Raw genomic sequence first — 25643 nt, forward strand, 5'->3', positions numbered from 1 at the left:
TTGGGGCTACAGTAATCCCTCGCTATTTCGCGGGTTTTTTTCAGGGGGGGCTTATGGCCGCTATATCGCGGATATTGAGGGAAAATCTAGGAAAACCGTGAAAGATGAATAGCCAAAATTTTTATTTTATTTACATGTATTAGACTAGGCCTGTAGGTGACAAAATATATCATTTACAAGTGTTTCTTACGTACAGCACATGTATTGTTCATGTCCACATCTGAGTGAAATGTACTGACGCTAAATCACAGCTTAGGAATTACTCTATTAAAGAAACTGGTAGGATATCACACGTAGTTCCAGCTGAAAAACATTATAGAATGACTGTTTAATTCAAAGGGTGGGTTGTTAACAGCACAAGGAGGGTTTTAAAAGTCAAAATACTCGTTAAATACATAAAAATATCTTTCCTCTACTTCGCGGAAATTCGTCTTTCGCGGGTGGGTCTTGGAACGCATCCCCCACGAAAAACGAGGGATCACTGTACTCTTTACAGAGCATCATCTTCTGTCCAGTAAATGTTTTCTGATATAGGTCATATTCATATTGTTATGACAAACTATGTTTATTTTTAAAATAACAAAATCATTAGCATTAATGCTTTTGGGGAATTTTATTAAATGTGAGTGAGTAACAAGCAAGATCAATGACGTGTTTCACACCTATGAACAGAACAGTATAGTAAAAGCCCTATGAATGGGTAAAGGGAAGAGGGAACTGCAGTCAGAATGAGACGCAGCACTGGTGACGTGTCGACTGTGTTTACAAAGAAATGAAACTAACAGACGTGTGTAACTGAGAGGTTTAAAGGGGGAGGCTCTGCTCTTTGGAGCTGGTGACGTTCGAAACTTACGTTAGATAACTAATAAATAACTAATCAATAAGAAAAAAGCGATATATAACAATATCATAAGTTATTACTCCACAGAAGCACAACCCAGTAAACAAGGAACGTCAATGGACGTCCAAAATCCATCTTAATAAGTTAGTTAAGTGGTGACCAATCGATAACGTCAGTGGACGTCCAAAATGCGTTTTATACAAGTCATTTATTTCGGGACCAATTAATAACGTCAATGGACGTCCAAAATACGTCTAATAGTCGTCTTTTCAATGTCTGTGTTTGGACGTCTTTTCAACTTTCATTTTCAACCTTAAGAGAACGTTGATTAGACGGATTGTGAATGTAACTGTGGATTTAAATATGTAATGTACATGAATGTACAACAAAAATTGAGACATCATTTTGAATGTTCAAAAACTTTATTAATAGCAGCAATTCTGACAAACGTTTGAACATATACAATACATTAATTATAATCATAGTCTTTAAGAAACCATTGTTTTTATGTGTTTCTTGAGTTTCACAACAATGTCTGGGTTTGGTACGGTGTTGCAGTGGAGTACAGAGGACCAGGTGAAACAAAAAATAAGTGAAACCTGTTCCTCAGTCCTACATTATGTACATTTAGTGTTTCACATAAACATTACTTTATTAATCATTACTGCTAATGACATTAATGTCAAATAGACAATGAGTGACAATGAACAATATGATGCTAAACAAAACATTTTCTTCTCCCCAAATATGGCCAATCAGCAAACAATACTGGTGGATGATCTCAAACCTAGAACAATCGAACAATTAAGTACAATATCAGTTGTATCAATACACTTAGGTCCAGTGTATTTACATATTAAAACTTGTCCTTTAGCACGGAATGATGTGGTAAAAAACATGAGGACTGGGTTGTTTAAAATGGCTGACAACTTAATTCCGCTACATGCTTATGTTTTAATCAGTTTTATAGCTTGTGGTGAGTAACACAGAGTCTTAAATAATTTCTGTGTAATTTTACTAAACTGAGGGATGTTGTGATTGACAATTGTTGGTTAGTGTTTGTTAGATGTACTGGCTAACTGTTAGCAATTCTAGCTTCTGTTTAAAACTAAAGAAGCCAATTTGGACTCCAAAATTTCCAGGTTTGTGGGGTTAGTGTATAATTTGATCCCAACCCTCAACCCATATTTTACACGTATTTAAGAATCTGACAAAATGAAAATTCTCAGTGGAAAAGGGAAGGAAAAAAAAAAACGTGCTGAATCAAATTATTGCATTCAGATAAACAAATTTTATTAATTCACTGCACGACGCACTCAGATTTTCCTGATTTTATTTTTTGTTGGGGTGGAGTGGGTGGGGAATGTATGTTTGTATGTGTTGTTTTTTGTTGGGGGCTTCTTGTTAACACTGTCTGTGCGCGGACACTTGAAGAAGAAGCTGCCTGGTGAGAGGAAGCTTCTGAGGAACGTGACAAGGAGCCACAAGAGTAGGAACGGTTCTCAGCCGAACGGGAACTAGCTTTGTACAACTGTGAGACTCCACTCTGTTTTGCTGTGAGAGAGGGAGCAGGAAAGTTATCAGAGCAGGAAGATCTTATCTTACTTGATGGTATCTCTTGAACGTCAAGCGTATCAACCTCGGAGAACCCTGCATCTAGACTGCTGATTTTTGTGAATCTTGCAGAAAACGTATGAGGTGTCTTCAAAGTGAAGTCATGAGTGTTATTTGACACAAGTGATTTATAGTTCTTATCACTCTCAGAGTGAGTAGTGTTGCCTGACAGACTAGACTTGCTTGTGCTTGTCTTTGCCGAGGGAAAGGGATCAGGAGACCGGTCGAATAGATTAGTTTTGCTCAGAGAGCTCAGTTGAGTTGGCACTGGATCCAAAATCTCAAACTCGGGATCTGAGAAGACAGAGTCTATGCTACTGAGGGTTGGTGATTTTCTTGAATCTTGGCCCTGAGGTGTTTGCTTCGATGTGGAAGATGACACGAATTGTTTTTGGATCTTACTACTTTCAGTGTCAGCAGTGTTGCCTAACAGGCTAGACTTGCATGTGCTTGCCTTTGCTGAGGGCAACGGATCAGAACTCGCAAATGGAGATGTTTTGCTTGAAGAGCTTTTTTGAGTTGTCACCGGATCCAAAAAGTCAGTCCGCAAATCAAAGTCTATGCTGCTGAGGGTTAGTGAATTACGTGAATCCTGCGGCAAGCTCTGAGGGGTTTGCGCAGTGGTACGAGACGACATGAACTGTTTTTGGATCTTAGCACTTTCCGAGTGAACAGTGTCAGCTGATAAAACAGCTTTACATGAGATCAGCTGCTGATCATCTGACATTGAGATCAACTTTGAGGTCAATTTAGATGTACTGAACTGAGTTTGAGGAAGAGGCTTTAGATTGGGCAGTTTTTGGAGCTGTGACAACTGGTCACCTTCTGAAGCTGAGGTTTGCTTGGGGTTTGTGTTTTCCTCTAGAGTATCATCTAGCAACAGGACACAGGAAGGAGCTATCTTCTCAGGTAGACTAGGATGGTTTTTCACTACAGTCGTGCTAAGAGCACTTAATGCTGGTTCTACATTGGTGGGACTAGATGAGGTGGGATGATTTTTAATCAGTGAGTTTAGGAATGTCATGTTTCCTAGCTCGCTTACATTAGTCTCAGGTTCAGAGTAAGCACATTTGCTGCTGTCTGTGAGGGCTGTGTGGGCAGAGGTCGGGGTGATGTCTGTTGTTGTTGACTGAGCCAAACTGTGAACAAGAGTGCCTACACTACTTTGGAACAATGTTTCAGCTGTTTTCTTGTCGTTGTATGTGATCAAGAACTCTGGGTAGACTTGAGCTTTATCAAACACCACAAATATACTGGGCTCGCGGAGGTCATTTACACAGCTGTCGTACAGAGCACCTGAAGCATCTTTGGCTGGAGGCCGCCGGAAACTGGATGCTCCTTTAGTGTACTGTCCAACCAGTACCCTGCACTCAAACATGTATTTCTCGCCGTATTTGTCAGTGTAGTCACTGGAATACTTTGCATCTCTAGCAAAGTAACTTCCTGCAAGAAATAAGCCAGAAATAATTAGCATCTGCTAAAGCACTTGAAGAGTTGTGGTATAATTGTACATCCTTACCTTGCCCATACACTGTTGCATTGACTCCAGATACCCTCATGTCAAAGTTCTGCAGGCATATAGCGTTAATGTGTGTGGATTTGGTGCCATGGAATAGCCATCGCTCCCCCTCAGCATACTTCTTGTCTTTGTTTGCTTTTCTCATTCTATCTCTTTTTCTACAGACAAAGGGCAGAGTCAACAGAGTTTATTAGGTCTTCATAGTCATATGTGTATCTATGGAAGCCTGTTTCTGCCAAATGAAAGAATACAAAAAAAGGCAACAATATTTATTTTTCATTAATACGCAATTTGCTATCTCAATATTTTTTAAATTTTTAAAAATCTCAATTAAAATATTGAGATTGTATACGTATCTAGTATATTATGTACTAGATAATATATAATAAGTATTGACTTATCTAAAAAATGAGATACTGTCTCAAAATAATGAGTTACTATCTCAATGTATTGACTTAGTATCTCAAAATAACGAGATAGTATTTCGAAATATTGAGATAGCAACTTGCATATTCATTCATTCATTCATTATCTGTAACCCTTATCCAGTTCAGGGTCGCAGTGGGTCCAGAGCCTACCTGGAATCATTGGGCTCAAGGCGGGATTACACCCTGGAGGGGGCGCCAGTCCTTCACAGGGCAACACAGACACACATATCTTTTATCAGGGAATTGATCTTTCAGTCTGGCCCTACAACTAAACCATCAGCATGAGGTTCATAATGCCCTACTGCAGCTGCAAGCTCCCTTTTATGCAACAGTTCCAATGAAACCCTACCGAGCTGTTTCAGGGGAAAACAACAGCAGTGTCCCAACAAAAAAACATACAAATGTACGAAAAAGTGTGTGACCAGTGCAGTTTTGTACTGACTGATACTTAACCATGACATGCATAAAATTTGAAGACTAATTCTTCTAAGTAGCTGAAATGTTCACTTGCTCAGCAGAAAATATATATCATGTTTTTCATTCATATGTATTGCTCTCGTTTTATGAGCTTGTGCATGAACATGTCGGCAGAATTATTCATTAAACACAACAGTAAATAAGCAGCTAACTTCGAAGTTCAAACCAATACCAGCGGTTTTTCTGTTTATTTGCAAATTGTCTTCTTTTTCTCGGTTTCCTGACAGTGACACATCCTTTCAGATTCCCTTGTGTTGAGATGAAAGGTCTTCTGAGGTGAAATGAATGACTTGGGGACTTACGTCTGAAAATCTTCCCATAGTTCCTTGTTCTGGACCCTTTCAATTTTCAGTACAGTAGCATCCATCATGGTCTTGTAGAAATGTTCTTGGGTTCTGACATAGTCCTTGTCAGAGGGGCTGAGGGGGACCCTCTGTAATGAAATGAATAAGAACAGATAGATTTGAATTGAAAATGTAGGCTTTAAAATGAGTGTGCCGTAATTAAAAATATTAATGTGCAATGTGCATGTCCAATCTCTAGTGTATTTGAATATTTGATGCAGTATATATTGACCCCAGTCACGTACACCCCACTGTCATGTGCCCCTTCTGCACGTACCCCAAGCATCATGTGTACTATTTGGACATTATTACATCATGTTTCGTTGCAAAAACCCAGACATTCCCATAAGTGGCATTTATGCTATGCATGTATCTGTTATGTTCTATTTCACTCCTGTCAGCAAAATGATTGCAGACGGTTAGGTCAAGTTCAGGCTGTACTCAGGATGTCCTTCAACTTGTTAACTGGACTTTCTCTCTTCTCTAATTTATCTAGGGACCAACTTCCACATTTTATTCTCAGAAGTGCGGTGTTCAGCACTTTCCCCCCTCCAACAGTTTCTCCTGGGTCATGCCCTGGGTCACAATGTAACAAGTCCTTTAAGGTCACAGGCACAATATGTCCTATGTCTGTTAATATGTCTCTTAATAGTTTATTATTCATTAATTCATTCATTATCTGTAACCCTTATCCAGTTCAGGGTCGCGGTGGGTCCAGAGCCTACCTGGAATCATTGGGCGCAAGGCGGGAATACACCCTGGAGGGGGCGCCAGTCCTTCTCAGGGCAACAAACACACACACGCATTCACTCACACACTCACACCTACGGACACTTTTGAGTGGCCGATCCACCTACCAACGTGTGTTTTTGGACTGTGGGAGGAAACTGGAGCACCCGGAGGAAACCCACGCAGACACAGGGAGAACACACCACACTCCTCACCGACAGTCACCCGGAGGAAACCCACGCAGACACAGGGAGAACACACCACACTCCTCACAGACAGTCACCCGGAGGAAACCCATGCAGACACAGGGAGAACACACCAACTCCTCACAGACAGTCACCCGGAGGAAACCCACGCAGACACAGGGAGAACACACCACACACCTCACAGACAGTCACCCGGAGGAAACCCACGCAGACACAGACAGAACACACCAACTCCTCACAGACAGTCACCCGGAGCGGGACTCGAACCCACAACCTCCATGCCCCTAGAACTGTGTGATTGCGACACTAACCAGCTGCCGCCCAAACTACGGCCAAGGTTGAGATTTATATGAGAAACTCAATTATTGTCTAGATTCACTCCTCACCTGGACGTAATATATTTATTAGTCGTACATTAGAAACAACCAGGTGTAAAATGGGTCATTGTGTCTGTGAGAACCATCTATCCACAAACACAGAGAGGAATATTATATCAAGGTTACAGTGCGTGAATTCCTCTTTACAAAGACGAATGCACATTGGAGAGTTCAGTGGTGAAAAAATCAGTACGTATTGACACACCAACTCCTCACAGACAGTCACCCGGAGCGGGAATCGAACCAGGCCCCTGGAGCTTTGTGACTGCGACACTACCTGCTGCTCCACCGTGCCGCCCCTTAATAGTTTATTAGTAACATTTAATCAGGAGTACTTAATATAATTATTCATTGAATATATTGGGTTATCATCATCAATATTACTCATTGGTGTTAGTATGCATTTTCCCATCACAGTGCAAAGTGGATATTATACCTGAAATCCAGTGTCTGGAATGGCAGATTTGTTCCAAAAGCCAGGGACACCTTTATAAGAACTGGAGTGTGCACCTCTCCTGCTTCAGGAAAAAAAAAAACAACGAGTAGTCATACAGAAGGAAGACATTTTTCAGAGACTTGGTCCTAAATAGCAGTTCCATGTTTGAGGCACGGAACAATGGGCTCATCTTGTGCAAGCTCTTACCTGGTTCTAGCTGTCTGGACGTCAAATAAAGAACAAAACGCAGGCCGTCGTCTGACCACTCTCTCAGTGCCACTTGTTTCATTTCTCTGCTTCATATCTTTGATGAAAGAGAACATAATTTTCAAATAAAACAGACCACATTTGCCAATTATACAATTACATGTACAGATCAGCACAGATGTGCTGTGGTGTTTTATCCTTGTGGTATTTTGACCAGGTCACAGATGTTTCATCAAGAACCGAGAACATGTCCCTCATAAAGGCAAGCATTAATAATAATAATGGCAATGTTTCACTGTAGAAATAAACAGGCGAAATTAAGGACAATACAATTTCCAAAACAAAATAAGGATTGGATAAGAAAGTATTTAAAAATGAGTTTAATATGAGTTTAAAGGTAGATGCAGAAGTGATTTTAAATCCACTGACACGTGTATGGCCTACCTCTGAAATTCAGCTCATAAACATGTTTCCCAGCGCTGAACTTGACCACAGCAGAGTTTCTGTCCTTCAGGAACTGCAGGTATTTTTGCTCTAGATCCTCAGTGGTGATGGAGGACAATCTGTGCATCTCCTTCTGTGATTTCAACAGAGAATGGAGTATTGAGTCAAAAAATAAGTATACGTTTATGTGCTGGCAGTTTTTATCTCTTATTGTCAGAAGGATATATAACATTCCCAGCTTCCTTCTATGTATGTTTTTCACTTACAATGGATCCATACTTGATCCACCTCTGATACTCATTCTCCCAGAACCAGTTCCATTTTGTGGTGAGGACAAAGTTTGGTTCCACCACTGAAGACTCCGTAGAGAGACGCCGCACTCTGTGCAGTCCCAGGGTCATTGTATCAAAGCACACAGGCTCAACCCCAGCGCTGTAAAGAAAGAGAAACGTAGACAGCAGAGTTTTTCTAAGCCTTTCTGTGCAGTTTTAAAGCACAGTTCACTGAGTAAATGTCTATATTTAACCATTATTTTTGGCTGAACAGAGAGCTATGTGAGATATTTCTACACATGACCTTTCACTTTACTAATTGTCATGCCCTAGCATGGACAGTACTGGCGATACAATAACTTATTTCAATATATTTGCATATTTAAAAAAAATATGGGTCTATTCAATTCTTTGCATATGACCTTTCATACTGCTTTATGATTGTACTGTATCTAAACAGTAATTACTCATGAACGTTCAAATATTTTTTGACTTAACAGCAACAAGGCACTGATGTTTTCTAACAGTCGGTCATGTCCTTCAGCACCTACACACCTGTGGATCTTGACTGGGTCACAGTAGTCTCGCTCTATCGCTTCATTTTCTGGTAAAGCCATCCACACCTGGTCCACCTCCACCTCCCATTTGTAGGGTACATCAAAGTGGACTCTCCAGCATTTATCTGAAATGTTAGTAGGGTTAGTAAGTCAAGGTTCTTTCTTTAAGTGGGCATCCAATGAGTAAATACATTGGTTTAAATGATGTGACAAGGGCTAGTGATCTACAGATATGTAAGAATATGTAAGAAGCTATACTAAATTTTTAATTCATACATCAATTAGAACACAAGATAGTACTGTTCCTCAAAACCCCAACATTCATTCATTCATTCATTATCTGTAACCCTTATCCAGTTCAGGGTCGCGGTGGGTCCAGAGCCTACCTGGAATCATTGGGCGCAAGGTGGGAATACACCCTGGAGGGGGCGCCACTCCTTCACAGGGCAACACACACTCATACATTCACTCACACTTGGTTATCTGGATATAAAAAACAGGTCTGGATCTTAATGAATAATTTACAGAAATTAATTTAAATTTAAGGGCGGCACAATGGTGCAGCAGGTAGTGTCGCAGTCACACAGCTCCAGGGACCTGGAGGTTGTGGGTTCGATTCCCGCTCCGTTTGACTGTCTGTGAGGAGTGTGGTGTGTTCTCCCAGTGTCTGCGTGGGTTTCCTCCAGGTGACTGTCTGTGAAGAGTGTGGTGTTTTCTCCCTGTGTACGCATGGGTTTCCTCCGGGTGCTCCGATTTCCTCCCACAGTCCAAAAACACACATTGGTAGGTGGATTGGCGACTCAAAAGTGTCTGTAGGTGTGAGTGAGTGTGTGTGTGTGTTGCCCTGTGAGGGACTGGCGCCCCCTCCAGGGTGTATTCCCGCCTTGCGCCCAATGATTCCAGGTAGGCTCTGGACCCACCGTGACCCTGAACTGGATAAGCGCTTACAGATAATGAATGGATGAATTTAAATTTAAATCACAATGTGTATTATTGGTCAGAAAAATATATATATTTTTCCAAATGGTTCCACTGTAGTGTCCACAAATCTTTGGCCATACAGGTGTAGTTTGATAAATCAGTATGTCATCCAGGTCCATAACTGTAGCTTTTAACAAATAAACATTAAAAAATATATACAACCAGTCAGTAAACAGGAAAAACATACCTCCATATTTGCAGTAACCTTTGACGAAAGAAAGGCAAATCACATTTTCTGTAAAAGCAGAGCACAATATAAGCACATGATTAATGATTGTACAACCATAAGATGTCTTTACAGTTAGCAGTTGTCGTCTTCATAAATATATGTGTTTGTGTATAAAGCAGTTCCGTAGTATTGGCTTTAAACAGAGAAACAGATCATCACATGTGCCTTCTGAGTGAGGATCTTAGGATCACATTATCCACAATGCCTCAGTGCCCTAATATGAGATAAAAACAACACAGTAGAATGTATTTGGGGAGATTTGCTGTTACCTGCATTCCTCTGTAAGGACTCAGGCACTCTGCCCCTGTTAATGAATTTGGTGTCCACTTTGTTCCTGGCACCAGTTCCACCCCGGGCACTGCCCAGCTCCTTCAGAGCCAGAATGTTTTTATAGACAAACAAAAGTGATCCTATCAGCTGGCTGGGAACTGCCCTGGACTGTAAGGTTTTCATTGGGTGAGGCTCATAGAAGTCGTGGCATCGTCTGCACTCAGAGCTGCCATCACAGGTTCCTTTGAGGTAGCGCTCACAGATGTGAAGCCTAGGACAGGCCTCTTTATCAGGACAGTTTCCATACTCCCCACAGCCTTTGTTATATGAGACGCACACCTGGAGTCAAAAGTGAAAGAACAGTTCAGTCAAAAGTGCTCAGCAAGGAGCCGTCAGCTCACGTCAAGTAACGAGGAACCAGAGTGTAGTTTTTGTCAAAATATCTACATTTACATTACATTGTTTTGAATGTGACCTGGAGAAACATATGAATGTACATGTAATATTTGGCTAAAATGTATCTCAGACCTCCTCCTGCAGTGTTTTGAGTTAATCTTGTAGCTCACAAGGCGGAAGGTTCCCTACATAGCTTTACTCATTTATTATTCATTCATTATCTGTAAGTGTTTATCCAGTTCAGGGTCACGGTGGGTCCAGAGCCTACCTGGAATCATTGGGTGCAAGGCGGGAATACACCCTGGAGGGGGCGCCAGTCCTTCACAGGGTAATACACACTCACACACACTCTAGCTTTACTCTATACTTTAAATTATGAAGTCTTTAAGTGACATTTACTGAACATCCTGGATACAGTCAGTTTGTGAATATGTGTGTGTATGACCTCTGTTAGTGTGTATAATCTCTATACTGATATACTGTAGGTTAGGGCTGGACAATAATTCAGTATCAATACATATCACAATATAAAATGTTTCAATAACAATGATAAGATTTTTAAACATTTTCAATATTCCAATATAAGGGTGGTGCAGCAGGTAGTGTCGCAGTCACACAGCTCCAGGGACCTGGAGGTTGTGGGTTCGAGTCCCACTCCGGGTGACTGTCTGTGAGGAGTGTGGTGTGTTCTTCCTGTGTCTGCGTGGGTTTCCTCCGGGTGACTGTCTGTGAGGAGTGTGGTGTGTTCTCCCTGTGTCTGGCTGGGCTTCCTCCGGGTGACTGTCTGTGAGGAGTGTGGTGTGTTCTCTCTGTGTCTGCGTGGGTTTCCTCCGGTTGAATGTCTGTGAGGAGTGTGGTGTGTTCTCCCTGTGTCTGCATGGGTTTCTTCCGGGTGACTGTCTGTGAGGAGTGTGGTGTGTTCTCCCTGTGTCTGCGTGGGTTTCCTCCGGTTGAATGTCTGTGAGGAGTGTGGTGTGTTCTCCCTGTGTCTGCGTGGGTTTCTTCCGGGTGACTGTCTGTGAGGAGTGTGGTGTGTTCTCCCTGTGTCTGGCTGGGCTTCCTCCGGGTGACTGTCTGTGAGGAGTGTGGTGTGTTCTCCCTGTGTCTGCGTGGGTTTCCTCCGGTTGAATGTCTGTGAGGAGTGTGGTGTGTTCTCCCTGTGTCTGCATGGGTTTCTTCCGGGTGACTGTCTGTGAGGAGTGTGGTGTGTTCTCCCTGTGTCTGCATGGGTTTCTTCCGGGTGAATGTCTGTGAGGAGTTTGGTGTATTCTCCCTGTGTCTGCATGGGTTTCTTCCGGGTGACTGTCTGTGAGGAGTGTGGTGTGTTCTCCCTGTGTCTGTGTGGGTTTCCTCTGGGTGACTGTCTGTGAGGAGTGTGGTGTGATCTTTCTGTGTCTGTGTGGGTTTCCTCTGGGTGACTGTCTGTGAGGAGTGTGGTGTGTTCTCTCTGTGTCTGCGTGGGTTTCCTCCGGTTGAATGTCTGTGAGGAGTGTGGTGTGTTCTCCCTGTGTCTGCATGGGTTTCTTCCGGGTGACTGTCTGTGAGGAGTGTGGTGTGTTCTTCCTGTGTCTGCTGGGTTGGGTTGGCACTTGACCCACCGTGACCCTGAACTGGATAAGCAGTTACAGATAATGAAGGAATGAACTATATATATAGTTACCATATACAAATTATTTACAACATCTGTCACTGACTGACGTGCATATATTTAGTTTAAATATATTAGTATTTACAAAGCCGATAAGTTTATGTTTGTTTTTGAAACATTTTCTGAAATGCGTGCCGCTACGTTTGCCTTACGTGAGGAAGCAGTGTGGTATCATTCTGTAGCAGGAGAACACGCAGCTCATCTTTGCTAAGCCCAAGCAGGCTGCGTTCTCTTAAAACTCTAGAGTTGTGCTCTGACTCCAGGCTGTGACCATAATCGCATCTTCGCCTATTAAAGGAGAATGGAAAATATTTTAATGGTCTCCCTGTTATTGCAAGCATTCAATTATTCATTTTAAAAACAGGTAATCCTCTTAACTAAGACACCAAGCCGAGAACATTTGTGCCTCAGCCAGTCACTATATTAAAGGGCGATTCCAGCCTAAAACATGCATGTAATATGTATTTTTGTTATGTAGCATACGTCATCATAGCATTGCCTCCCTCACTGTAAAGGGATGACAGAATTCATATGCCATTACTGTTTATCATCAGCGTGCTCTCATCACAATTTTCAGCGTGTAATTGGGAATCCCTTCAGAGCCATAAAGAAATCCAGATTACTGGCATAGTCTCTGATGTAGAGACTAAGGAATACACACTTTATATTTAGTTTCCAAGCAGTTATGTTAGCAATAGGCTAATAACATCATTGATTAGTCAGACACCAGAAAACACGATCAGGTATTTGTAATTAGGAATGTTCACTCACCCACTCACTCACTCACTCAGTCACTCACTTACATACTCAGTAATGTTTCAAAACATTTCCACAAGATTTTAATGCCCTTGTTTAGGAGTTTTTCCCACATTTATCATCATCCTAGAGACTAATGTGATCCCACTTCAGGACAAGAAGGTAGTGTACACTTCAGGACAAGAAGGTAGTGTACACTTCAGGACAAGAAGCTAGTGTACACTTCAGGAGAAGAAGGCAGTGTACACTTCAGGACAAGAAGGTAGTGTACACTTCAGGACAAGAAGGTAGTGTACACTTCAGGACAAGAAGGTAGTGTACACTTTAGGACAAGAAGGTAGTGTACACTTTAGGACAAGAAGCTAGTGTACACTTCAGGACAAGAAGCTAGTGTACACTTCAGTTCCCACTTCAGGACAAGAAGGTAGTGTACACTTCAGGACAAGAAGGTAGTGTACACTTCAGTTCCCACTTCAGGACAAGAAGGTAGTGTACACTTTAGGACAAGAAGGTAGTGTACACTTCAGGACAAGAAGGTAGTGTACACTTCAGTTCCCACTTCAGGACAAGAAGGTAGTGTACACTTCAGGACAAGAAGGTAGTGTACACTTTAGGACAAGAAGGTAGTGTACACTTCAGGACAAGAAGCTAGTGTACACTTCAGTTCCCACTTCAGGACAAGAAGGTAGTGTACACTTTAGGACAAGAAGGTAGTGTACACTTCAGGACAAGAAGCTAGTGTACACTTCAGTTCCCACTTCAGGACAAGAAGGTAGTGTACACTTCAGGACAAGAAGGTAGTGTACACTTTAGGACAAGAAGGTAGTGTACACTTCAGGACAAGAAGCTAGTGTACACTTCAGTTCCCACTTCAGGACAAGAAGATAGTGTACACTTCAGGACAAGAAGGTAGTGTACACTTCAGTTCCCACTTCAGGACAAGAAGGTAGTGTACACTTCAGGACAAGAAGGTAGTGTACACTTCAGTTCCCACTTCAGGACAAGAAGCTAGTGTACACTTCAGGACAAGAAGGTAGTGTACACTTCAGGACAAGAAGGTAGTGTACACTTCAGTTCCCACTTCAGGACAAGAAGCTAGTGTACACTTCAGGACAAGAAGGTAGTGTACACTTCAGTTCCCACTTCAGGACAAGAAGCTAGTGTACACTTCAGGACAAGAAAGTAGTGTACACTTCAGGACAAGAAGGTAGTGTACACTTCAGTTCCCACTTCAGGACAAGAAGGTAGTGTACACTTCAGGACAAGAAGCTAGTGTACACTTCAGTTCCCACTTCAGGACAAGAAGCTAGTGTACACTTCAGGACAAGAAGGTAGTGTACACTTCAGGACAAGAAGCTAGTGTACACTTCAGTTCCCACTTCAGGACAAGAAGGTAGTGTACACTTCAGGACAAGAAGCTAGTGTACACTTCAGTTCCCACTTCAGGACAAGAAGGTAGTGTACACTTCAGGAGAAGAAGGTAGTGTACACTTCAGGACAAGAAGCTAGTGTACACTTCAGTTCCCACTTCAGGACAAGAAGGTAGTGTACACTTCAGGAGAAGAAGGTAGTGTACACTTCAGGACAAGAAGCTAGTGTACACTTCAGTTCCCACTTCAGGACAAGAAGCTAGTGTACACTTCAGGACAAGAAGGTAGTTCCCACTTCAGGACAAGAAGGTAGTGTACACTTCAGGACAAGAAGCTAGTGTACACTTCAGTTCCCACTTCAGGACAAGAAGCTAGTGTACACTTCAGGACAAGAAGGTAGTGTACACTTCAGGACAAGAAGCTAGTGTACACTTCAGTTCCCACTTCAGGACAAGAAGGTAGTGTACACTTCAGGACAAGAAGCTAGTGTACACTTCAGTTCCCACTTCAGGACAAGAAGCTAGTGTACACTTCAGTTCCCACTTCAGGACAAGAAGGTAGTGTACACTTCAGGAGATGAAGGTAGTGTACACTTCAGGACAAGAAGCTAGTGTACACTTCAGTTCCCACTTCAGGACAAGAAGCTAGTGTACACTTCAGGACAAGAAGGTAGTGTACACTTCAGGACAAGAAGGTAGTGTACACTTCAGTTCCCACTTCAGGACAAGAAGGTAGTGTACACTTCAGGACAAGAAGGTAGTGTACACTTTAGGACAAGAAGGTAGTGTACACTTCAGGACAAGAAGCTAGTGTACACTTCAGTTCCCACTTCAGGACAAGAAGGTAGTGTACACTTCAGGACAAGAAGGTAGTGTACACTTTAGGACAAGAAGGTAGTGTACACTTCAGGACAAGAAGCTAGTGTACACTTCAGTTCCCACTTCAGGACAAGAAGGTAGTGTACACTTCAGGACAAGAAGGTAGTGTACACTTCAGTTCCCACTTCAGGACAAGAAGGTAGTGTACACTTCAGGACAAGAAGGTAGTGTACACTTTAGGACAAGAAGGTAGTGTACACTTCAGGACAAGAAGGTAGTGTACACTTCAGTTCCCACTTCAGGACAAGAAGGTAGTGTACACTTCAGGACAAGAAGCTAGTGTACACTTCAGTTCCCACTTCAGGACAAGAAGCTAGTGTACACTTCAGGACAAGAAGGTAGTGTACACTTCAGGACAAGAAGCTAGTGTACACTTCAGTTCCCACTTCAGGACAAGAAGGTAGTGTACACTTCAGGACAAGAAGCTAGTGTACACTTCAGTTCCCACTTCAGGACAAGAAGGTAGTGTACACTTCAGGAGAAGAAGGTAGTGTACACTTCAGGACAAGAAGCTAGTGTACACTTCAGTTCCCACTTCAGGACAAGAAGGTAGTGTACACTTCAGGAGAAGAAGGTAGTGTACACTTCAGGACAAGAAGCTAGTGTACACTTCAGTTCCCACTTCAGGACAAGAAGCTAGTGTACACTTCAGGACAAGAAGGTAGTGTACACTTCAGGACAAGAAGGTAGTGTACACTTCAGTTCCCACTTCAGGACAAGAAGGTAGTGTACACTTCAGGACAAGAAGGTAGTGTACACTTTAGGACAAGAAGGTAGTGTACACTTTAGGACAAGAAGGTAGTGTACACTTCAGGACAAGAAGCTAGTGTACACTTCAGTTCCCACTTCAGGACAAGAAGGTAGTGTACACTTCAGGAGAAGAAGGTAGTGTACACTTCAGGACAAGAAGCTAGTGTACACTTCAGTTCCCACTTCAGGACAAGAAGCTAGTGTACACTTCAGGACAAGAAGGTAGTGTACACTTCAGGACAAGAAGGTAGTGTACACTTCAGTTCCCACTTCAGGACAAGAAGGTAGTGTAAACTTCAGGACAAGAAGGTAGTGTACACTTTAGGACAAGAAGGTAGTGTACACTTCAGGACAAGAAGCTAGTGTACAGTTCAGTTCCCACTTCAGGACAAGAAGGTAGTGTACACTTCAGGACAAGAAGGTAGTGTACACTTTAGGACAAGAAGGTAGTGTACACTTCAGGACAAGAAGCTAGTGTACACTTCAGTTCCCACTTCAGGACAAGAAGGTAGTGTACACTTTAGGACAAGAAGGTAGTGTACACTTCAGGACAAGAAGGTAGTGTACACTTCAGTTCCCACTTCAGGACAAGAAGGTAGTGTACACTTCAGTTCCCACTTCAGGACAAGAAGGTAGTGTACACTTCAGGACAAGAAGGTAGTGTACACTTCAGGACAAGAAGGTAGTGTACACTTCAGTTCCCACTTCAGGACAAGAAGCTAGTGTACACTTCAGGACAAGAAGGTAGTGTACACTTTAGGACAAGAAGGTAGTGTACACTTCAGGACAAGAAGGTAGTGTACACTTCAGTTCCCACTTCAGGACAAGAAGGTAGTGTACACTTCAGGACAAGAAGGTAGTGTACACTTCAGTTCCCACTTCAGGACAAGAAGGTAGTGTACACTTCAGTTCCCACTTCAGGACAAGAAGGTAGTGTACACTTCAGGACAAGAAGGTAGTGTACACTTCAGGACAAGAAGGTAGTGTACACTTCAGTTCCCACTTCAGGACAAGAAGCTAGTGTACACTTCAGGACAAGAAGGTAGTGTACACTTTAGGACAAGAAGGTAGTGTACACTTCAGGACAAGAAGGTAGTGTACACTTCAGTTCCCACTTCAGGACAAGAAGGTAGTGTACACTTCAGGACAAGAAGGTAGTGTACACTTCAGTTCCCACTTCAGGACAAGAAGGTAGTGTACACTTCAGGACAAGAAGCTAGTGTACACTTCAGTTCCCACGTCAGGACAAGAAGCTAGTGTACACTTCAGGACAAGAAGGTAGTGTACACTTCAGGACAAGAAGCTAGTGTACACTTCAGTTCCCACTTCAGGACAAGAAGGTAGTGTACACTTCAGGAGAAGAAGGTAGTGTACACTTCAGGACAAGAAGCTAGTGTACACTTCAGTTCCCACTTCAGGACAAGAAGCTAGTGTACACTTCAGTTCCCACTTCAGGACAAGAAGCTAGTGTACACTTCAGGACAAGAAGGTAGTGTACACTTCAGGACAAGAAGGTAGTGTACACTTCAGTTCCCACTTCAGGACAAGAAGGTAGTGTACACTTCAGGACAAGAAGCTAGTGTACACTTCAGTTCCCACTTCAGGACAAGAAGCTAGTGTACACTTCAGGACAAGAAGGTAGTGTACACTTCAGGACAAGAAGGTAGTGTACACTTCAGTTCCCACTTCAGGACAAGAAGGTAGTGTACACTTCAGGACAAGAAGGTAGTGTACACTTTAGGACAAAAAGGTAGTGTACACTTCAGGACAAGAAGCTAGTGTACACTTCAGTTCCCACTTCAGGACAAGAAGGTAGTGTACACTTCAGGACAAGAAGGTAGTGTACACTTTAGGACAAGAAGGTAGTGTACACTTCAGGACAAGAAGCTAGTGTACACTTCAGTTCCCACTTCAGGACAAGAAGATAGTGTACACTTCAGGACAAGAAGGTAGTGTACACTTTAGGACAAGAAGGTAGTGTACACTTCAGGACAAGAAGCTAGTGTACACTTCAGTTCCCACTTCAGGACAAGAAGGTAGTGTACACTTCAGGACAAGAAGGTAGTGTACACTTCAGTTCCCACTTCAGGACAAGAAGGTAGTGTACACTTCAGGACAAGAAGGTAGTGTACACTTTAGGACAAGAAGGTAGTGTACACTTCAGGACAAGAAGGTAGTGTACACTTCAGTTCCCACTTCAGGACAAGAAGGTAGTGTACACTTCAGGACAAGAAGCTAGTGTACACTTCAGTTCCCACTTCAGGACAAGAAGGTAGTGTACACTTCAGGAGAAGAAGGTAGTGTACACTTCAGGACAAGAAGCTAGTGTACACTTCAGTTCCCACTTCAGGACAAGAAGGTAGTGTACACTTCAGGAGAAGAAGGTAGTGTACACTTCAGGACAAGAAGCTAGTGTACACTTCAGTTCCCACTTCAGGACAAGAAGCTAGTGTACACTTCAGGACAAGAAGGTAGTGTACACTTCAGGACAAGAAGGTAGTGTACACTTCAGTTCCCACTTCAGGACAAGAAGGTAGTGTACACTTCAGGACAAGAAGCTAGTGTACACTTCAGTTCCCACTTCAGGACAAGAAGGTAGTGTACACTTCAGGACAAGAAGGTAGTGTACACTTCAGGACAAGAAGGTAGTGTACACTTCAGGACAAGAAGGTAGTGTACACTTTAGGACAAGAAGGTAGTGTACACTTCAGGACAAGAAGCTAGTGTACACTTCAGTTCCCACTTCAGGACAAGAAGGTAGTGTACACTTCAGGACAAGAAGGTAGTGTACACTTTAGGACAAGAAGGTAGTGTACACTTCAGGACAAGAAGCTAGTGTACACTTCAGTTCCCACTTCAGGACAAGAAGGTAGTGTACACTTTAGGACAAGAAGGTAGTGTACACTTCAGGACAAGAAGGTAGTGTACACTTCAGTTCCCACTTCAGGACAAGAAGGTAGTGTACACTTCAGTTCCCACTTCAGGACAAGAAGGTAGTGTACACTTCAGGACAAGAAAGTAGTGTACACTTCAGGACAAGAAGGTAGTGTACACTTCAGTTCCCACTTCAGGACAAGAAGCTAGTGTACACTTCAGGACAAGAAGGTAGTGTACACTTCAGGACAAGAAGCTAGTGTACACTTCAGTTCCCACTTCAGGACAAGAAGGTAGTGTACACTTCAGGACAAGAAGCTAGTGTACACTTCAGTTCCCACTTCAGGACAAGAAGGTAGTGTACACTTCAGGAGAAGAAGGTAGTGTACACTTCAGGACAAGAAGCTAGTGTACACTTCAGTTCCCACTTCAGGACAAGAAGGTAGTGTACACTTCAGGAGAAGAAGGTAGTGTACACTTCAGGACAAGAAGCTAGTGTACACTTCAGTTCCCACTTCAGGACAAGAAGCTAGTGTACACTTCAGGACAAGAAGCTAGTGTACACTTTAGGACAAGAAGGTAGTGTACACTTCAGGACAAGAAGCTAGTGTACACTTCAGTTCCCACTTCAGGACAAGAAGGTAGTGTACACTTCAGGACAAGAAGGTAGTGTACACTTTAGGACAAGAAGGTAGTGTACACTTCAGGACAAGAAGCTAGTGTACACTTCAGTTCCCACTTCAGGACAAGAAGGTAGTGTACACTTCAGGACAAGAAGGTAGTGTACACTTCAGGACAAGAAGGTAGTGTACACTTCAGGACAAGAAGCTAGTGTACACTTCAGTTCCCACTTCAGGACAAGAAGGTAGTGTACACTTCAGGACAAGAAGGTAGTGTACACTTCAGTTCCCACTTCAGGACAAGAAGGTAGTGTACACTTCAGGACAAGAAGCTAGTGTACACTTCAGTTCCCACTTCAGGACAAGAAGCTAGTGTACACTTCAGGACAAGAAGGTAGTGTACACTTCAGGACAAGAAGCTAGTGTACACTTCAGTTCCCACTTCAGGACAAGAAGGTAGTGTACACTTCAGGACAAGAAGCTAGTGTACACTTCAGTTCCCACTTCAGGACAAGAAGGTAGTGTACACTTCAAGAGAAGAAGGTAGTGTACACTTCAGGACAAGAAGCTAGTGTACACTTCAGTTCCCACTTCAGGACAAGAAGGTAGTGTACACTTCAGGAGAAGAAGGTAGTGTACACTTCAGGACAAGAAGCTAGTGTACACTTCAGTTCCCACTTCAGGACAAGAAGCTAGTGTACACTTCAGGACAAGAAGGTAGTGTACACTTCAGTTCCCACTTCAGGACAAGAAGGTAGTGTACACTTCAGGACAAGAAGGTAGTGTACACTTTAGGACAAGAAGGTAGTGTACACTTCAGGACAAGAAGCTAGTGTACAGTTCAGTTCCCACTTCAGGACAAGAAGGTAGTGTACACTTCAGGACAAGAAGGTAGTGTACACTTTAGGACAAGAAGGTAGTGTACACTTCAGGACAAGAAGCTAGTGTACACTTCAGTTCCCACTTCAGGACAAGAAGGTAGTGTACACTTTAGGACAAGAAGGTAGTGTACACTTCAGGACAAGAAGGTAGTGTACACTTCAGTTCCCACTTCAGGACAAGAAGGTAGTGTACACTTCAGTTCCCACTTCAGGACAAGAAGGTAGTGTACACTTCAGGACAAGAAGGTAGTGTACACTTCAGGACAAGAAGGTAGTGTACACTTCAGTTCCCACTTCAGGACAAGAAGCTAGTGTACACTTCAGGACAAGAAGGTAGTGTACACTTTAGGACAAGAAGGTAGTGTACACTTCAGGACAAGAAGGTAGTGTACACTTCAGTTCCCACTTCAGGACAAGAAGGTAGTGTACACTTCAGGACAAGAAGGTAGTGTACACTTCAGTTCCCACTTCAGGACAAGAAGGTAGTGTACACTTCAGTTCCCACTTCAGGACAAGAAGGTAGTGTACACTTCAGGACAAGAAGGTAGTGTACACTTCAGGACAAGAAGGTAGTGTACACTTCAGTTCCCACTTCAGGACAAGAAGCTAGTGTACACTTCAGGACAAGAAGGTAGTGTACACTTTAGGACAAGAAGGTAGTGTACACTTCAGGACAAGAAGGTAGTGTACACTTCAGTTCCCACTTCAGGACAAGAAGGTAGTGTACACTTCAGGACAAGAAGGTAGTGTACACTTCAGTTCCCACTTCAGGACAAGAAGGTAGTGTACACTTCAGGACAAGAAGCTAGTGTACACTTCAGTTCCCACGTCAGGACAAGAAGCTAGTGTACACTTCAGGACAAGAAGGTAGTGTACACTTCAGGACAAGAAGCTAGTGTACACTTCAGTTCCCACTTCAGGACAAGAAGGTAGTGTACACTTCAGGAGAAGAAGGTAGTGTACACTTCAGGACAAGAAGCTAGTGTACACTTCAGTTCCCACTTCAGGACAAGAAGCTAGTGTACACTTCAGGACAAGAAGGTAGTGTACACTTCAGGACAAGAAGGTAGTGTACACTTCAGTTCCCACTTCAGGACAAGAAGGTAGTGTACACTTCAGGACAAGAAGGTAGTGTACACTTTAGGACAAAAAGGTAGTGTACACTTCAGGACAAGAAGCTAGTGTACACTTCAGTTCCCACTTCAGGACAAGAAGGTAGTGTACACTTCAGGACAAGAAGGTAGTGTACACTTTAGGACAAGAAGGTAGTGTACACTTCAGGACAAGAAGCTAGTGTACACTTCAGTTCCCACTTCAGGACAAGAAGATAGTGTACACTTCAGGACAAGAAGGTAGTGTACACTTTAGGACAAGAAGGTAGTGTACACTTCAGGACAAGAAGCTAGTGTACACTTCAGTTCCCACTTCAGGACAAGAAGGTAGTGTACACTTCAGGACAAGAAGGTAGTGTACACTTCAGTTCCCACTTCAGGACAAGAAGGTAGTGTACACTTCAGGACAAGAAGGTAGTGTACACTTTAGGACAAGAAGGTAGTGTACACTTCAGGACAAGAAGGTAGTGTACACTTCAGTTCCCACTTCAGGACAAGAAGGTAGTGTACACTTCAGGACAAGAAGCTAGTGTACACTTCAGTTCCCACTTCAGGACAAGAAGGTAGTGTACACTTCAGGAGAAGAAGGTAGTGTACACTTCAGGACAAGAAGCTAGTGTACACTTCAGTTCCCACTTCAGGACAAGAAGGTAGTGTACACTTCAGGAGAAGAAGGTAGTGTACACTTCAGGACAAGAAGCTAGTGTACACTTCAGTTCCCACTTCAGGACAAGAAGCTAGTGTACACTTCAGGACAAGAAGGTAGTGTACACTTCAGGACAAGAAGGTAGTGTACACTTCAGTTCCCACTTCAGGACAAGAAGGTAGTGTACACTTCAGGACAAGAAGCTAGTGTACACTTCAGTTCCCACTTCAGGACAAGAAGGTAGTGTACACTTCAGGACAAGAAGGTAGTGTACACTTCAGGACAAGAAGGTAGTGTACACTTCAGGACAAGAAGGTAGTGTACACTTTAGGACAAGAAGGTAGTGTACACTTCAGGACAAGAAGCTAGTGTACACTTCAGTTCCCACTTCAGGACAAGAAGGTAGTGTACACTTCAGGACAAGAAGGTAGTGTACACTTTAGGACAAGAAGGTAGTGTACACTTCAGGACAAGAAGCTAGTGTACACTTCAGTTCCCACTTCAGGACAAGAAGGTAGTGTACACTTTAGGACAAGAAGGTAGTGTACACTTCAGGACAAGAAGGTAGTGTACACTTCAGTTCCCACTTCAGGACAAGAAGGTAGTGTACACTTCAGTTCCCACTTCAGGACAAGAAGGTAGTGTACACTTCAGGACAAGAAAGTAGTGTACACTTCAGGACAAGAAGGTAGTGTACACTTCAGTTCCCACTTCAGGACAAGAAGCTAGTGTACACTTCAGGACAAGAAGGTAGTGTACACTTCAGGACAAGAAGCTAGTGTACACTTCAGTTCCCACTTCAGGACAAGAAGGTAGTGTACACTTCAGGACAAGAAGCTAGTGTACACTTCAGTTCCCACTTCAGGACAAGAAGGTAGTGTACACTTCAGGAGAAGAAGGTAGTGTACACTTCAGGACAAGAAGCTAGTGTACACTTCAGTTCCCACTTCAGGACAAGAAGGTAGTGTACACTTCAGGAGAAGAAGGTAGTGTACACTTCAGGACAAGAAGCTAGTGTACACTTCAGTTCCCACTTCAGGACAAGAAGCTAGTGTACACTTCAGGACAAGAAGCTAGTGTACACTTTAGGACAAGAAGGTAGTGTACACTTCAGGACAAGAAGCTAGTGTACACTTCAGTTCCCACTTCAGGACAAGAAGGTAGTGTACACTTCAGGACAAGAAGGTAGTGTACACTTTAGGACAAGAAGGTAGTGTACACTTCAGGACAAGAAGCTAGTGTACACTTCAGTTCCCACTTCAGGACAAGAAGGTAGTGTACACTTCAGGACAAGAAGGTAGTGTACACTTCAGGACAAGAAGGTAGTGTACACTTCAGGACAAGAAGCTAGTGTACACTTCAGTTCCCACTTCAGGACAAGAAGGTAGTGTACACTTCAGGACAAGAAGGTAGTGTACACTTCAGTTCCCACTTCAGGACAAGAAGGTAGTGTACACTTCAGGACAAGAAGCTAGTGTACACTTCAGTTCCCACTTCAGGACAAGAAGCTAGTGTACACTTCAGGACAAGAAGGTAGTGTACACTTCAGGACAAGAAGCTAGTGTACACTTCAGTTCCCACTTCAGGACAAGAAGGTAGTGTACACTTCAGGACAAGAAGCTAGTGTACACTTCAGTTCCCACTTCAGGACAAGAAGGTAGTGTACACTTCAAGAGAAGAAGGTAGTGTACACTTCAGGACAAGAAGCTAGTGTACACTTCAGTTCCCACTTCAGGACAAGAAGGTAGTGTACACTTCAGGAGAAGAAGGTAGTGTACACTTCAGGACAAGAAGCTAGTGTACACTTCAGTTCCCACTTCAGGACAAGAAGCTAGTGTACACTTCAGGACAAGAAGGTAGTGTACACTTCAGTTCCCACTTCAGGACAAGAAGGTAGTGTACACTTCAGGACAAGAAGGTAGTGTACACTTTAGGACAAGAAGGTAGTGTACACTTAAGGACAAGAAGCTAGTGTACACTTCAGTTCCCACTTCAGGACAAGAAGGTAGTGTACACTTCAGGACAAGAAGGTAGTGTACACTTTAGGACAAGAAGGTAGTGTACACTTCAGGACAAGAAGGTAGTGTACACTTTAGGACAAGAAGGTAGTGTACACTTCAGGACAAGAAGGTAGTGTACATTTCAGTTCCCACTTCAGGACAAGAAGGTAGTGTACACTTCAGGACAAGAAGGTAGTGTACACTTCAGTTCCCACTTCAGGACAAGAAGGTAGTGTACACTTCAGGACAAGAAGGTAGTGTACACTTCAGTTCCCACTTCAGGACAAGAAGGTAGTGTACACTTTAGGACAAGAAGGTAGTGTACACTTCAGGACAAGAAGGTAGTGTACACTTCAGTTCCCACTTCAGGACAAGAAGGTAGTGTACACTTCAGGACAAGAATGTAGTGTACACTTCAGTTCCCACTTCAGGACAAGAAGGTAGTGTACACTTCAGTTCCCACTTCAGGACAAGAAGGTAGTGTACACTTCAGGACAAGAAGGTAGTGTACACTTCAGGACAAGAAGGTAGTGTACACTTCAGTTCCCACTTCAGGACAAGAAGGTAGTGTACACTTCAGGACAAGAAGGTAGTGTACACTTCAGTTCCCACTTCAGGACAAGAAGGTAGTGTACACTTCAGTTCCCACTTCAGGACAAGAAGGTAGTGTACACTTCAGTTCCCACTTCAGGACAAGAAGGTAGTGTACACTTCAGGACAAGAAGGTAGTGTACACTTCAGGACAAGAAGGTAGTGTACACTTCAGGATTTGTGGATTAACATTTACGCATTTGTAAAGTATTTTGAGATTAATCTCTCTCCATACACAGGTGTATCAATGGAGAACTATGAGACTACTTTATAGGTGAATAGTAATTATACGCGCATTACCAGTTTTAGAGTACGTCGCCATTTTATGTCAACACTGCCAAATTTCAAATTAAATGAGCCGTTAAGGCTAGTCCTGTACTTACCGGCTGCACTCTCCCAGAAAGGCAAATTTACAGAAGTGTAAATCTTTACAAGTTCCCTCACACTCCCGGTTTTTGCAGAGTTTGAGGGTAGTTGTGGCTATAACACATTTGCAGTCGTTTCGCTGAATCACAGTGAAATATTCGCTGTTTCCGACGATAGTGTCTAGGTCCTGAGCGTGAGGTAACGACAGAGTGATGTCCAGAAGACGCTCGTACTCCATCGACCCGTCGCTCTCACAGAGGATCTTAATCACAGCTTCCGCCGCCATGATTCCCCCGTACATTACAGTACATCTAAATACAGTGTGCGTGCGCTGTGGCAAACACACACTGCACACACACACTGGGTTATCGGTACCTCCCACACTCGTGATGCAGCATTGGTATGGAAAACGAAACTTAACGGAGACTTTTACACTGGTTGCCAAATCATCGCAAACTCCCCACATAAGAATTTCGTTGCATTTAAGAGTTTCAGGTCGTTAAGTCTATGTAACGCTGTGTACTCATCAACATTTAAAAAAACCAAGAAACATATACATATTCAGAACCTCGAATACACGAATCATTTTCACACAAAAAATGAACCAAACCAATAACACAATTTATTATGTTCCCACAAATGTCAACTAAAGAAAGCTAAAAAGGATTTATTCCCTCAGTTGCAACCGTTAAGTTCTCCCTCTTATGACCGTGACTGATATTTGTCAAAAACAAAATAACTCTACGGAAAATAACGGTTGACAACTCAAATCTTGTCCGCGTTTGGCTGATTATTGTCACGTGCCCTGTTCACTGACCATTGTC

The 25643-nt window shown here is 43.0% G+C and overlaps 1 protein-coding gene across 2 annotated transcripts; it reads right to left on the minus strand.

The window, feature by feature from the left end:
• Positions 1-1261: 1261 nt before the first annotated feature.
• LOC136695205 (protein mono-ADP-ribosyltransferase PARP12-like) lies at positions 1262-25155 on the minus strand. 2 transcript variants are annotated; one of them, XM_066669125.1, is made up of 12 exons: positions 24837-25155; positions 12128-12263; positions 9931-10270; positions 9620-9667; positions 8450-8576; positions 7889-8054; positions 7623-7755; positions 7179-7275; positions 6972-7050; positions 5182-5312; positions 3975-4132; positions 1262-3898 (listed from the first exon to the last, which is right to left on the minus strand). In XM_066669125.1, exons 1-12 carry the CDS (start codon positions 25118-25120, stop codon positions 2142-2144), a joined length of 3456 nt encoding a protein of 1151 aa, XP_066525222.1. In that variant the 5' UTR covers positions 25121-25155; the 3' UTR covers positions 1262-2141. The 2 variants fall into 2 exon arrangements, with proteins under 2 accessions (XP_066525222.1, XP_066525221.1); XM_066669124.1 differs by having other exon boundaries at positions 6972-7053.
• Positions 25156-25643: the final 488 nt, after the last annotated feature.

This window comes from Hoplias malabaricus, chromosome 4, assembly GCF_029633855.1.
Source record: "Hoplias malabaricus isolate fHopMal1 chromosome 4, fHopMal1.hap1, whole genome shotgun sequence".
Classification (NCBI taxonomy): domain Eukaryota; kingdom Metazoa; phylum Chordata; class Actinopteri; order Characiformes; family Erythrinidae; genus Hoplias; species Hoplias malabaricus.